The 15,810-nt window shown below is 33.0% G+C and overlaps 1 protein-coding gene across 1 annotated transcript in view; it reads left to right on the forward strand.

Moving 5' to 3' along the window:
- TMPRSS15 (transmembrane serine protease 15) overlaps window positions 1–15,810 on the forward strand; it is a 99,127-nt gene that overhangs the window by 52,539 nt on the left and 30,778 nt on the right. Inside the window, exons 15-18 of the mRNA XM_016148492.2 lie at window positions 3,580–3,669; window positions 4,992–5,117; window positions 7,088–7,228; window positions 14,653–14,763. Coding sequence (XP_016003978.2) covers window positions 3,580–3,669; window positions 4,992–5,117; window positions 7,088–7,228; window positions 14,653–14,763 — 468 coding nt within the window. The remainder of the gene's footprint in view (window positions 1–3,579; window positions 3,670–4,991; window positions 5,118–7,087; window positions 7,229–14,652; window positions 14,764–15,810) is intronic.

Genomic DNA, 15,810 nt, shown 5'->3' on the forward strand with positions numbered 1-15,810 from the left:
AGAGCTAACATTAGGTAAATCGCTATTAATTACAAATAAAATTTAAACCACAAGAAATGAAAATTTAAACTTTATTGTCATAAATTTAATTTAAAAATATTACCATTATATCTGGGCACTATAACCTTTTAATAGAAATATAAATTTTCATTAATTGAGCACAAAATTTAATGGAAAATTTCATAGTACAATCTGAACTTCTAAAGTGTTTTCTGTAATATTGTAAAACTATGCATTACTACGGTAATGAAAAATAATTATTAATTTTAAAATTAGTAACTTTTAACATATTCAGATATCAATGTGATATATTATTTCTCAAGCTACATCTATTATTTCCTTCACATGAATACCAATCAAAAACCTATTTTTACCATATTTTTATTTCTTGTCTTACCAAACAAATCGTTAATTTGAAACCAGCTATTTTAAATGAAAGCTAGCCTCTCCTTTTCACCTCAGAGTAAACATCTCCACATTGACACATACCTCATGGACGTCAGGGGCTTAAGCATGTATTAAAAATGACATACTTCAAGGAAACTATCTATCCCTGACAACTACTTTGCAAAATACTGCATATTATTTATATAGTGTATGTAGTGAAAATTCCTATTGGCAGTGTAAGAAATTAATCAGAATACAAATCTTTGAAATAACAGCTCCAAGAAAAAGAAAAATGAGAGTTTAACAACTGTAAATAAATAGAGTTCCTCATACAAGCCAGGCTATTTAATTCTCGTTCTCTGGATAAGGATGATTTATCTAATAACACAGCATGACTGTGATATCCAGAATTACATTTCATGAGTCTTTGGCTCCTCTATTAAGAAGCACATGTTACGTTTCCACTACAGCAACACCACCATTAAAACAGATTGTGTCATCAGATTTAGAATGGTTGAAAGTGTCTTTGTCAATTCCTCACAGCCATTTATATACAGAGAGTAACTGAAATTTTTATCAGACTAGAGATATACTGGTCAGTTATTCAATATAAAAATATATATGAAATGCATTTCAAAAAATGTTTCTTAAGTATTTTAAAGAAATGAATTTTCAAGACTTCTGTTTAGTGGAGAAATGCCAAGTAAACTGTCTACCGTTAACAGGCTTAACAGTTACACTTGACAACATTTTAGTTCAGTTGAGATTTTATTTAAGTCCTCCTTACTTATCTACATATAATATAATGTACCGTTAAGTATTCAGTTATGTGAAAATTCAATACATTTTCTAAAATGGTGGCTATTTACTATATTAGGAGTATCTGCTTTTGAAATTGTCCTATTCCTTGAAGAGAAAATGAGCATGATGGTTAAAAATCAACAACAAAAACAAAAACAAAAATAAAAACAAAATAAAAATAAAAGTACTGATCATACTGGCCGTGGCTAAACTTGTGAAATAGAAAAAGCTGGTTTCCCCAGTCTTCAATCTGCAGTTTTGTTTTTATTTCTACATTATACTTTTCCTTCCCCGTTAGTTTTGTTGAAGATTGAAGCAAGCATTTCATGACACTTAGAATTATTAAAATTAAATGAGTTGTGTGTATGTGAGAGTTGGGAGAGTTGTAGTAGGTTTTTCTACAGAAATCTTTGCAAGATAATTTGTCACAAGATTAAGGGAAGTATTAGCTTCAGAGCAACAGCTTCTTTGAGAGCAGACGATTCCCTCGGCCTTTCTCTCACGCTTACCAGTAGAGAAGCTGCCCTCATTCCCCATTATCACTCTTTCTGTGATTCAAGTATCTTCTTCAGCACCCTATGGACAGTGCTTCCTTTCTTCTAAATCTATCTATCATTGACCTTACTTGTTAGTACTTTCATTTATAGTCTTTTCTGCCCTCCTTCTCTTTGTCTATACCCATCACAAATATGTCATATACCCACCATCTGCCACTTATTGTGACTCAGTCTAAACTCTGCTTGTGGCTTAGACCAGATGGTAGAAATAATTCAGAGTTTAATCAACCTAATAAGAGACAATAAGATGCTGTGGGATGAGTTTGAAATAAATTGAGCTGAAGTTTTGTCTTTGACAATAAATGAATGTGCACAGTATTAGCAAGTTACTGAATACCTCCGGTGCTTAAATAGACATATTAATAGTAATTATTTAATCCACAGAAATGCACTGAAAGCCAGTACTGAGAATGCTGGGCAATATGTAGGCACTTTCCATAAATTAGGTCTGAATTTTACAACGACCTGAAAATCTCTAATACATATCTGTTTTATACATGAGAAAACCAAATCTTGAAAAGACACAACTAGGAGCAACAATTTAATGCACCAGTTCTAAGATATCTTCCTTTACACACAATGGTCTTTTCCCAGATGAGACAATGTGTGTAGAAGCACTGTGCAAAAGACAAGGTTTTGTAAGAGGTTTTTTATTCACGCTAAGCTCATCTGGGTCCAGACAAGCTTGACCCAGGAGGGTGTATAAGGTAGACCAGACCCTAACATTCCGCAGAATAGGATAAATTGACAATGATACTATGATCAAGCCACAACAACTGCTTCTCTGTCTTAGCAAATACATCACGAACCCATGGCCTTCAAAAAATCTGCGTAAATAAAACAAATGATTTGTAGAAGAGAGATCAGAAAAGAGGGATGACTAAAGGCATTGTCATAGGAGTAGAGACATTTAATTATCCCTCCTATAATCTGATTACTATCTTATTGGGTTTCCAGTATCATATGTCTTTAATAATAGGAAATATCTATGTACTTATTCTACTTTTCTATATACTTCAAATTAGGTTCCTTTTATTCTTTTGATCATATATATGAAATGATAATAAAAGTAAGATAAACTAGGAATACTAAAAGTAGCTTATGAGTTTTTATGCTACTCTAGAATTTTCTTCTATAAGAAGATAAATATAAAGTATGTTAAAAATTTCATTAATTAAATCTACCTTCTTGAAGTATCATACTTTTAACTGTAAGATTTGTGCTCTTTCTAATAAATTGTGTTAAGCTCAGTCCCAACTTGATTCCTGGACACTATTGAGTATCAGATCACTCTGTGGCAATAATTAAGCAAATGGATTTTCATTTGTCTCTCTTTCCTGACAGTCAAGTGCCTCAATACACAAGATGTGAAGCTTCCTCTCTACCAAAAAAAAAAAAAAAAGGAAAAAAAATTTTAAAAAAGGGAAAATGCAAGAAATGACAAGATTAGTGATTTATTAGCCTTTCTCATAAAAGACTGGCAGATACAAGATTTGTTCTATTATAAAGAATCATTTTCTTTCTTACTGTGCAAGGTTGATAACTTACTCATGCAGACTATGAAAGATGTTGAGCAAAATGTTTCCTTGCCCAAATATTTGGGAAAATGAAGTAATCTATTATGTGCTTTTGGAGATTCACAAAGAACAGGAGTATTTGATGTTTTGAGACCTTCCTCAGTAAAGAGACTTGTTTACTGTATTTTTCCTTTATTTAAGTTGCAAGGTTTCCTCATACACAAAGTCTAAAATTTATCTGACAAAACTAGTATTCCAAGAAATGGAATTGAAAATAAACAGTATTGATAATGATTTTACATTGCTTTTCTTTTCAGCGGACTGTGGAGGACCTTTTGAACTGTGGGAGCCAAATACAACTTTCACTTCTATGAATTTTCCAGACAACTATCCTAATCAGGCTTTCTGTGAGTCATTTCTTTTCTATAACATGAGAAACAATTGTATGTATCAAGGTTTCCCTTCAACACAGTAAAGTGGGCTACAAATTTCTCATATCTGGATACGCCTACTACATTTATGAGAGTATGAGATAACAATAATATATTACTAACTTTTTTAGTAATTATTTCAGGCCAGGTTCTGTGCTAGTGTTTAATATACATTTTTTTCAGTCAATTCTTACAATAATTCTTTGAAGCAGATATTATTAGAATTCTCAAATCTAAAAGTTGAATAAAACCAGTAACTGAAAGAGTTAGCTTTACTCCAGATACCACTTTCTTAATCACACTCCTTGGTTATACGTATAATGTCTGTAGTGTATATAACAAGTTTGCAATTCTATAGAATGAAGTTAATGAAAAGTCTAAGCAGCAAAGAGCCAATTGTGACATTCACACCTTTTGTAAATATAGAGTTAATAAAGCAGCTAGAGTAATATGATTAGATTCTCAGTATAAAAGATGAAATAATAAGGAAGATCACTAAAACACACACACACACACACACACACACACACACACACACACACACCCATAAATCTAGTGAGACTAGTTTGCTAAAACTAGTTAGCATGAAGCATAGGTCTAGATCATTATTCCTAATAAGAAGTTCATTATTGCTGAGGAGAAATTATGTTAAAGATACTGATCCTCCAGCCCATCCTACAAAGATTCCATTCTGGTGGGTCTGGAAAACAGACCTGTTCTTCCTACAGCTGCACCTCGTTAGCACCACTGGTCTAAATGAAGAATTCTACTAGTGAAAGGTATGCCCTAATGACAGTGAAAAATGTGCTGTTAGAAAATGTCAACTTTTCTTGCTTCAAATGATCCAGAGATAAGTATCACTTTTATAGAATAATAGAGTAACTATTATAAGAGGATATCTGATTTAAAAAAGTAAACAGCCATTAATCTAATTTGACGTGTTTGGAAAACCAGAGATTATCATCTCTACTTCACATTGAAGACATCTTTTAAACATATCACTTGTACAAAGTAATGATTTAAAATTCTGAAAACCAGTGGAACACTGAAAGATTTGGAGAAATTTATTAAATGTATTGATTTATTCAAAGTAACTACTTCAAATTTTGTGGAAACTTTGCTATAAATATTTATTATTAGACTAAGGTGTTTCCTCACATACACATAAAACATTTTAGAATACTGCTTTTCATAAAATGGAAAAAAAATCAAAAGCGATATGAAATTCTCAAGAGAGTGAAGATTTAAAAGAAATGAAGTGTGTTCTAAACTAAGTGCTATTATTTATTACTTTTAAGGTGTTTGGAATTTAAATGCACAAAAGGGAAAGAACATACAACTTCATTTTCAAGAATTTGACTTAGAAAATATTGCAGATGTAGTTGAAATTCGAGATGGTCAAGAAGATGATTCCTTGCTCTTAGGTAAGTCTGCAATTTAAATATTATGAAGGTTGGATGGCTCAAGGCATTAGACTGAAAGAGAGAGCATTTCTCAATAAGTGTAATCACTCTTACAACTAACAAAATGAAAATCTAATAGTAGCATAGCATGTGGTATTTTATGTGGAGCTTTTAATATGGGGGTGTTTGCAATGATGATAGTATAATATTCCTCTCGAGGATTCTTGATAAACCAGGATTAATATTTTTGAGTCAGCAGTTCTTATTACCTGGTATTAATTCACTACAGTAAGCATTGTACCTTGGAGACTAAGAGCTAATAGTACCCACTATGTGGTTTTTGATGGATCATGTGCACATCAGATGTCCAAAGATAGCTATTGAATCAAGTTTTATTTCATTCCAAACTAAGAAAACAAATTGTTTGTTATGCAAAAATTTTAAATAATTTTTATTTTATGTTTTATTATTATTTTGATTATCTATATCTCTAGTACTAGCTACTTTTAATAAATATCTAAGATTGGTTCAAAAACTGACTGAAGTTGATTTTTTCCCACAATCTATTTTGTATTGATCATTAACTTTTTAATAAACATGGGAGAAATGTTCTATTCTGGAGGAAATTGTTGTACCTAGATCATAAAATACATGTTAACATAATAAAAATCTATCAGTCAATATAATAGCTAATCTCTTATTTAACCACTATCAGTTTTTAAGATGTGTCTCTTGCTAACTCATACGTTAAATCATAAAAATGATAAAGGGTAAATTAGAATGCATAAAACAACACTCATTATAAATAAAGTGTTTTATCTAACTGTGCTTTGAACTCATATTAATAATTTTCTATAAACTGGCCTGATGCAATCAGGATGCAACCACATAAACATTGCAACCAATGGATGAGGACTGCAGAAGTCACTTTCTATAACAATGAAGGGGCAGAGTGATGGAGAGGGTTCCACAGCCATAGTAGTCCATCGCCCATTATGTAGATTTCTTCAGCAAAATTCCACAAAATTCCAGAATACGAGCTTCTGGGGAGAGGATTTTGAGAGCCACATGAGGACAAATAAGCAATGAAAGAATCAGTGGAGCCAGGAGGTTGGTGCTAGAAAGAACCGGGGAACTTTATATTTGATTTTCTAACATACAGTTATAAAGACATTTTGGATAGTTTTCTCATTTTTAGGTTATGTCGTCCTTCTAATAAATACTTCAGTGTTCTCATGATCTAAGGAAAATTAGTTTTTCATCATTTCACCTCTTACAATTTACATCAGTCATTGAAAAGTAAATAAGAATTCCAAAAGGATCTTAGAATCATAGTTTTCAAATCTGTGGGCAAGAAGTTCTTTTGAAACAGAATTACTTTCAGGGACTCCAAAATGGAAATTATTTACTAATATGAACATATTTTTTAATTAGCTTAAGCCTTTATTGTTTAGTAAAGAGCATTTCATTGTTTATGAAACCCCCAAAGCCCAAAGATTAGTTCAAAATATTTTAAAAAGCACCATTTAGGTTTATTTTATCTGTCTCTAATTAATCCATCCTTCAGATTAGGCTAATGATTCAACTCATAAAAAGTATCAAACAAATTTAAATGGAATTACTAAGGGAGGCTATATTTCCATTGTTTTATAAAGGTCTTTAAAAGGAGGCAAATAATCATTTTTCTGAGATAACACTAACTTAGAATAGTAGTGGTGCTAAGTCAGAAAATGTTATGAGTAATTCATCATTAAATTTTAGAGCTACAGAAACCTCGAATAATATTGAGAAAAGTCAGGAGAGAAGTTGGCTTTCCAAGAAAAAGTGCCTAAAATATAAGAAAGATATACATTTACTTACATGTGGCTGCTTCATGAGCAAGCCATGTCATATGTTGTGTACCTCTAGAAGGTGGAAACGAGAAAAAAGGTGTATTTCCTTTTAGAGTTAAAGGATCATCTTTCTGATTATCTTGTTTTCCTTTGGAACAGCTGTGTATACAGGGCCTGGTCCGGTAAAGGACGTATTCTCAACCTCCAACAGAATGACTGTGCTTTTCATCACCAACAAGGAATTGACAAAAGGGGGATTTAAAGCCAACTTTACTACTGGCTATCACTTAGGGATTCCAGGTGAGTGCACTTGGGATGACATGTTGCATCATAACTTTTAGAGCAACACAATGAATGCATATTTGGACTTGAAGGCCTCAATGTGATTTCAATGTTTGCATTCCAAAACATTCTTTTTTTTTTTTTCATCTTAATGAAGATTTTCTTCCTTTCTTTACATTTGCTTAACCACTGCCTGAATTTGTTCAAAGCAGGAATCCATACTATTTCTCAGCAGATTTATTTGCATCTCTTGGGGACATAAAGAGTCGTGAATTTTATTCACCGAAGAGAGCCATTCTAAACATTAAAAATGGGGTTGTTGGCGCCATGAGCAAAGAGGACTGTCTGTCATGTTCCCTTTGCCAAGAGCATTTTCAGAGAACAGCAGGAAGACAGGCAAGTGAGCTGTTTGAATGCCAACAACATCCAATTAAAATATTAACATCATTAACTTCTTAGAGACAAGCAGCGTAAAGCGACTGCCATCAAGGATGAAGGAATTCGATGCCGGCTTTTGCTGGTATGCACAATCTTCTTACCTTTTGTTTTTTATTATACCCATAATATAATCAGAAGGGGAGGAAATTGGTGCCTGCCTGCTCATCATGGATATATCTATATCTATAGTATTATATGCATGTATGATACAACTATTTGCATTCAATAATCTACAGAGAATTTTTTATTGACTGCTACTCCTCTTGGACTATGATTTTCCTTAGGCTACTGCCCACACCCTGTGGTTCTCTCTAAGTAAATATGTCAGGAAGACAGAATACAGGTTTCTTCCTCCATCTATCTTTCCCTTCCATAGGAGACTATGGTCAGTTTGTCTTTAACTAGAATGTCTAGTAAACAGGTAAGACTGGAGCTTTGATTCTCATCTGGCCTATTATCTTATCCTAGATCCATCTGTGCAAATATCTGTTCCTCCACTCAAAACTGGCCTAGATCTTTGACTCCATCACAGAAAGTTATATGTTTTCAGCTTCACAGCATATATGGAAGTTGACTTGTATCTTGTCTACCCTCTGGCTTTCAGTAGAAGCCACAACAATTGTGAGATTCTGCAATGTGCATGCAGAAAAAACACAAAAGTACAATTTAAAAATAACAGGCATTTCCAAAGGAAAAGAACTAATCAAAACTAACAGTGAATGGTATAATGGGGGAAAAATTATATAATTATTGGATGTGATAAAAGTGACTTAAAAATCATCAAGTCTTATTGCTTGCTATAAAAAAATTAATAATTAGAAATCAGTGTTATAACATTTACTATATAAAATTTTAAATTTTGTAAGGAAAAAGTTTTGGAAAATTCCTAAGCAGAATAAACATCACTTTTTAAAGGTGTTAAAAATCATATCAGCTTTATAGTTTACTCATTTTATTTTGAATACTTAAAGACAGGTATTTCTAAGTTTTTGAAGAGAAATTGCTGCAATAAAAAAATGTATAGGCATCAATATTATTCATATTTGAATGGAATAGAATATGTGTTCATTTCTGCAAAGTATCTTAAAATAGAGTAAGGAAATACCTAATACTTATTTTACTGAAGAGGAAGGCCTTCCAAACTTTTTCCAACAAAGATGTTATGGAAAGTATTTTTGAAAGAAGTATTATATTTTTAAAGAAACAGTGATAAATAGTAAAACCAACTGAACCAATGAGATAAAAAATCTAATAGCACTAACCAATAGGGGAGAAAATTTTCATAAATCAAAAAAAAAATGAAATAATTATTGGGTATTCCACCATCTGAAAAAAGAAATCATCTTAAAACAAAATTTTAGAGAAATTAGTAGGTCATTAAACTCATATTCTAAATTGCAAATGAAGAGGGAGGAAAGAGGTGTAGAGATAAGAATAGATTGTGAAAAGGCAGACAGCAATACATTTCTTTCATCAAAAATATTATAGTTAATGGTTTTTATCAGATTCTTATAATGAAATAAATACAACATCAAAGATTATGAAAAAATATTACAGGTAATTCCTATTCAAGATAAAAACCAAAAGAGCATAATCTATGGCTTGTAACACAAAATAGAGACCAGATTTATGGTGTAGGAATTGTATATAATGGTTTGCCTTTTCACTAGATTTCAATGACTATGATGACGTTGCTTAGGAAATAAATCATTTAGAGAAACAATCCCCTTGGCTGAATTTAGGATGGAGTTTTCCATGACCATCACTGCTTGGTGAATATGCTGGGAATGTGGTTTCACATTCCTCCTGGATATGGTACAGATGCTATCGGGGAGTAAGAAAATTGAGTGATTGAGTCATCGTCGGCACAATCTTCTCCTGGGGAGATGTTTACACCAAAAAACTGAAAAGCAATTACAGAAACAGGGATTTGGCAGTGAAAGATAATTAAGCTGGTAATGGAAAGAGAGTTTGGGCACACATATCTGTTTATAGTGATGTTCTGCTTTGCTGGTCATTTTGGAAAAAATATAAAAGGGATATCATAAATGTTCAATGTTTATGTGCTTCATTTATTTCCTGAGCTATTTTGGGGACACCTTCCAAACCTTTCAATTGAGATGTAAAACAATTACATAACATATTTTTTTATCTTCTTTCTTTATCCTATTTCGAACATTTCCAGTTACATTAAACTAGAATATATAAAATACAGATTTATTGAGATCTGTCTCCTATAAATGTCCTTTCATTGCTCTTTTGTGATACTGAGAGTCTTCATTTAGAATTCAATAGTGCTTATCAGGCAACTGTGGAAGTGGCAGCTGATTACATTTAGGGGTTTAGAGCCCTCCCCAGATTGTGTGGCGTATGCCTTAGAGATCGATTCAGTTCCATTTAAAACCAAGCATATGTTGACTAAATGAAGCAAGGCTACTGGAGACTTCATAAAAAGAAGATAGGGAAAGTCAATTCCTAGCAATATTTCTTTTTCCCTCTCTCACTATGAGCATAAAACAATCAGAAATAAGATTTCAGAGGCCACAGAGAGTTAAACTTTTGGGTTAAAGACTTCTTAATGAAGCTAAACTGCTATATATTGCAAACAATCAGAATCCCGTTCATTCATGTAAGGGAAATTTTCAAAGAGTTTATTTATACCTCTCCTCAGAATTTATAATTTCTATTCAGTTCAGCAACAATAGATCATTTTGCCCTATTCAGCATTTTTTCATTCAGTCCATTCCTCTTATAGAAACAAGTGAATTTTTCTAGATTCATAGGGTATAACCTTAAAATCTTTCACTGGAGCACAAAAATGAATTATAATTTTCAGATCTTTATATCTGAAACTCATTCATATTTTAATTTCGATATTTAAATTTCTATTCAATAAATATGTGCTTTTTCAACTAAATATGCTTTGACAACACTGGTAAAAAAGTAAAATTATCAATAAATTTAAATATTATTACAAAGTAATGAGATAATTTAAAAATAACTAGTGATGACTAACATTCTATAAGTATATTAAGATTTTTGATCATGGATATTTAATTAGGCTGTCGACTTTTTAAATAAATATAGCACATGTTAAAGTATAGATTTTAAATAGAATATATAAATACTAATACATGTATATCTAGCTTTAAGCCTTCCTTTTTAAATAAAAATGAATTTTAGGAAGATATATAAAGTCAGTTAAAATAGTAATGTTTGCCTGTTGAATATTTAGTTGTCTTTGCCCACTTATCATCTTACTAATCTGCTTAAAAAATACGTGTTTGTGAAACAAACTGGTAATTACATTTACTAGAACTTCCTTAATAGTATTATATTTGATATATGTATCCTACTTCTCTCATGGGACAAAGATTTATATAAATGATCAGCCTAGCTATGTCTTCTTTAATTTATTTTTTTATTAAGTTAACTTATATTTGGGTTGAAAAAATATAGAATTTTTCAAAGTTTAAAAGAAAGTATACAAATATTTCCAATTATTATTGTAAGATACTGAAAGGAATAGATTACACGTGATTTCTTGTTGTTTATATGGTTATCTGGAAGGGAAAGAAGCACAACTGGCGCCTGGAAGTAAGAATGTTAAATTCAAATTATCAGTAAAAAGGATGATGTTTATTTTTTTAAATTTTTTAAAGGACGATTTTTAAATGTTACTACTTTTGCTGTCAAGAATATAATTTATTGAGTGTTCAATGTGTTTATGTTACTATACTAAATACATTTTAGTTTTCTAACTTACTTTCATGATATACCTAAGACATAAATAATAGTTGTTCCCATTTGAGAGTCAAGAAAACTGACTCTCAGAAAAACTAATTTTTTTGTCCAAAATCAAAAATAAATTAAAAGAAAATGGCAAAATTGAGTGTTAAACCAAGTCTATATGCTTACCAAGCTCATACTTTAATCACCATTCAAATTCAAATAAGTAAATTTTACTGTCATAATTCACAAAACCGACTTCTATTTTTCAAATCAATAGTGTTACCATCAACCAATCAATTGCCTAATTTAAATATATTTTTTAAAATCATACTTTTAAAGATTGCTTTATATGGTGTCAACTCTACTACTGAGGCTTATGTCAATTTGGGGGGCATATCACTAATTTAACATAAATTAATTCAGTTAATGTTCAACAAATATATGTATTTCCTATTTTGTATCTGGCATTTTGTCACACTCTGGGCATATAAAGATAGAGAAACCAGGCATTATGAGTATTACAATTAGTATATTGCATATTCAACATACAGAATGGACTCAATGAGAGTATAAACCAGAAAAGCTTATTTTTCTCCATTTACTTTATTTCAAATCTCCCTCTTGCCTTTGAATATTTCAGGCAGATCTCTTCAGTTTGCCAGTTATTTCGGGTATCAAGTTTTCTTAACTGGGTAATTAAGACTCACTTTTAGATATTACAATGTACTTTCAAATACAGCATCAAAACTTTAATATCATCTAATCAAAAGTTGTATTTTTTTAATCTCAACAAGAGCACAAAACTTAGCCCAATAACATAAGGCAGAGGAGGATAGAAATACTGTCTTTGACTCATTTTTCACTTTCTTTCCCTTCCATCTTCCCATACATAGCTACAGTGTCAGGGAAGAGGAAGACCAGAAAAAATTCTATCACCACTATAGTTTTCTTTTGGCTAACAATGGCTCTGGGCAAAATGCTGGCTCCTTTGTAGAATGGAGTTCTGGATTTTTTTGGAGCATTCCTCTCTCCCGCTTGCTCAGTACAGTGTAGGCATGAATAACATTCTTCTAGATGATCCCTTATAACCTGGCTCAGCTTCTAATATTCACCATCGGTCTCCATCCCTTCACTTCTTTGTACTGGAGCCTGCTTTTCCTGTCAGGCAGCGGTCATCCAATTATAATTCTCAGGGTCTAATAGGAAAATGGAAACTCATACACTGTCCTACACATAGATAAAATGCACAATGTTTCCACTGCCACCCTCTCTCCTAGCCTGAACTACCATCAAGGGGAGTTAGAGCCAACTTCTGAATTCATTAGATAGGAAGCGAACATCAATCTTCATACAGCTATCTGCCCACAAACTCTAGTAAACTAGAGTTATTATCTTCCATAAAATTTTTCACTGTACTGAAGCTTTGCTTGATATCTCTCAAGCGGTGGGCTATGAAATTAATTTATTTGGTTTTGACCAGCATTCCTTGTCATGGAATGAGTGGGATGGGATGGGATGGGATGGGGTAGAACAGAACAAAATAGAACAGGACAAAATTAAGGGTATTATATTGAGTCATACGCACACAGATTGGTATGTCTTCAAGTATGGTTTGAAGTCTATTTCTTATTCTAGTCACAGCTGAAAAAAAAAATTCAAAAGCCCCCGCACTAGTGCCATGAAAACACCAGTCCTTGGGATTCTGCACTGTAATAAACTTTCGCCTGGGGAGTGAGGTGTTGGTCTCACTCCGTTAAAGCAACCAGTATGAATTGATCGTCTTGGGGCACCACTCACTTGTGTGGGGTGACACCATTTTCCCCTTACCCATCCGAAAGTACAGCTCCTCAAGAACTTTATGCAGTCTAATTTTTAGAAAAACAACTCTAATTCTTTTTTTTTTAATAACTGGAAATAGGTGATGGGTATTGATAGTGGGCCAGTTTTTGGTTTTGTATACAGTAAGTATAATATGGCTGTAGTAACTCTCTTTAAAGTGCAATGGCATCATCAGTGCTCTCAGATCAGATTTGGAATGACCACCTAGATTCTAAAACAGGAATGCTTTCTTCCAAGTGTCATTACATTTGGTCATCATAAACTGAGAAAGTCCGCATGAAGATTAGTACAATTTGGTTTTGAAATCATTTTAACGTGAATTTTAAACCTATATTTTGAAAGCTATTAACAAAAATTAATCATGCATTATTTTTAATATAAAAATTTATGATTAATTTCCTTATCAGGTGCTTTTGCTTCCCTATTACGACTGTCCATGTGCCATACAGGAAAAGAAGCATTAGGCCTCTTCATTCAAATCACCATTTTTCTTCTCAAGGGACCCAAATTCCACGTGATCCTCAACAGAGATCCTAGTGTCGGCATGTAGCTATCCCTCTTAAGCCACAATTAGAAAAGAGATCTCAAGGGAAGCAAACCCCTCTTTCTGTGAGATGACATCTCTCTCAGGACACAAAACCCTTTAAGATCAATGAGTTCCAGGAAAGAACACTACCCACTCTCTTCAAGCAGTCAATATTTCTAGTAGGCCTCCTTTCACATGACTCAGACTCTGAAAACCACCAAATGCCCCCAGATCTACTCGATTCCTTTATTATTCAGTCTCTTCATTTTCCTTCAGTTTCTTTACATTTCAAGTACGTTCCCAGGACATTAATCCTGCTTTACTTGTGGGGAGCTCAATCCCCAGCTTCCTTTCAAATAACTCTTATTGCGGAGAGTCCATTTCTCTGTGACTACTTTTTCCCACCTGACTATACTTTAATTGAGCTCACTGTTTCTAGCCTAGGCCAACTTTGTTCCTGGCAAAAGGAAACTTCTATATTTCTGTATAATAAAGGTTTGGAGGTATCATTTGGATGGTAGAACCAAGAGATCTCTCTGTACTCGTGTAACATTCCAATGGTTGTTGCTCATACATTTGGAATAAAGGAGTTCATTAAAGAGAGAATAACAAAGATTGTGAGGGAAGAGTGTGTGCTAAACCCCTCAGCCATCTCTTGGCACTACCGTGTGCAAAGGATATGCTTAAGGTTTTATCCACACTCTTCTCAAGCCATATCTCTGGCTTTGACACTACTATTTCTGAGCATTCCGAGCAACCAACTGTATAGTCTTATCAGCAGAAAAGCCAGCTCAACCATGTGTGGTGCCAAAGGGCTGACATTAAAAGGGACGGAATGGGATAGGTCATCCAGAATGATCTATTTGTCACTTCTTTATTTTATACAATGAATATTCTTTCCCCATAGAACCCTGCAAAGAAGATGATTTTCAGTGTAAGAACGGAGAGTGTATTCCGCTAATCAACCTCTGTGACAGTCTTCCACACTGTAAGGATGGCTCAGATGAAGCACATTGTGGTATGTAGTATTTTTAGGAAAATATTTTTGTCACTTTAGCTTCTACATTTGGATTCTACAAATGTGAAAGGAAGATTAAGGATGTGTGTATTGATGCTTTGGGGTCTGAACATCTCTCACTGATATCATGGCTCTTGTATTAGTTTTTTTGTTTAAATTTACTACACTTAATAACTTTAAGTTGAGGACAATCCATATTTACATAGAAAGTATAAAATACCACAGAGAGGCAGTAGCCCACACAAGGCAATCGAGCACCATTTTTAGTGGCAATTATACTCCATGCATCACCTACATACAGAGGCACCTCAGTTTTATTTATAATTGACTTTTTACTTGGCCCTTTGCATGCTTGATTCTTCACTATCTACTACTACTCCTGCCTTGAGTATTCAAGTAAGTCCAGCCCCACTCCAGATCTCTATGACATGAGTAATGGCTACTTTTACTATGCCTTACTTTCATTTCTAAGAAGATATTTATTGCTACTTATTATGTGCCATGCACTGTAACTAAGTGCTATAAAACAATCTTAACATAACAAGAATTAGTTCTATTTCAACCATGAGAAAACTGAGGCTTGGAGAAGTGGCTGCCAAACATGACACACCTAGTAGGAGGTCAAGCTGTGTTTTCAACCTAAGTGTGTCTAATTCTGAAGTCAATGCTCATATTCTTCATAACAGGGTAAAAACAAAAATAATAGCATTCACTTACATAATTACAATACGGTGATTTTTGGTAAAATTTCCATTGGAGATTTTATTCTTATTTGATAAACTAACTTAGCTTGATTCAATCCCTAATGGCCTTAAAACTCTATCCAAAATGGTTGTAAGGTGGTGAGAAAGATGATGGAAACCGAACAGCAAAAGAAAAAGTGCAAGGGGAGTGGTATCTGGAGAAAGAAGTAGGGGACAATGCCTACAGTTGTTCCTGAACTTGAGTTTCTCTTCTTTCAGAGACTAAATGTGTAAGATACTCTCTTTGTGAATAACTTTACCATATGTTCATTTGCCATATTGATGTGCAATGACCTTGCATATT

The sequence above is a fragment of the Rousettus aegyptiacus genome, unplaced genomic scaffold (assembly GCF_014176215.1).
Source record: "Rousettus aegyptiacus isolate mRouAeg1 unplaced genomic scaffold, mRouAeg1.p scaffold_m13_p_4, whole genome shotgun sequence".
Classification (NCBI taxonomy): Eukaryota; Metazoa; Chordata; class Mammalia; order Chiroptera; family Pteropodidae; genus Rousettus; species Rousettus aegyptiacus.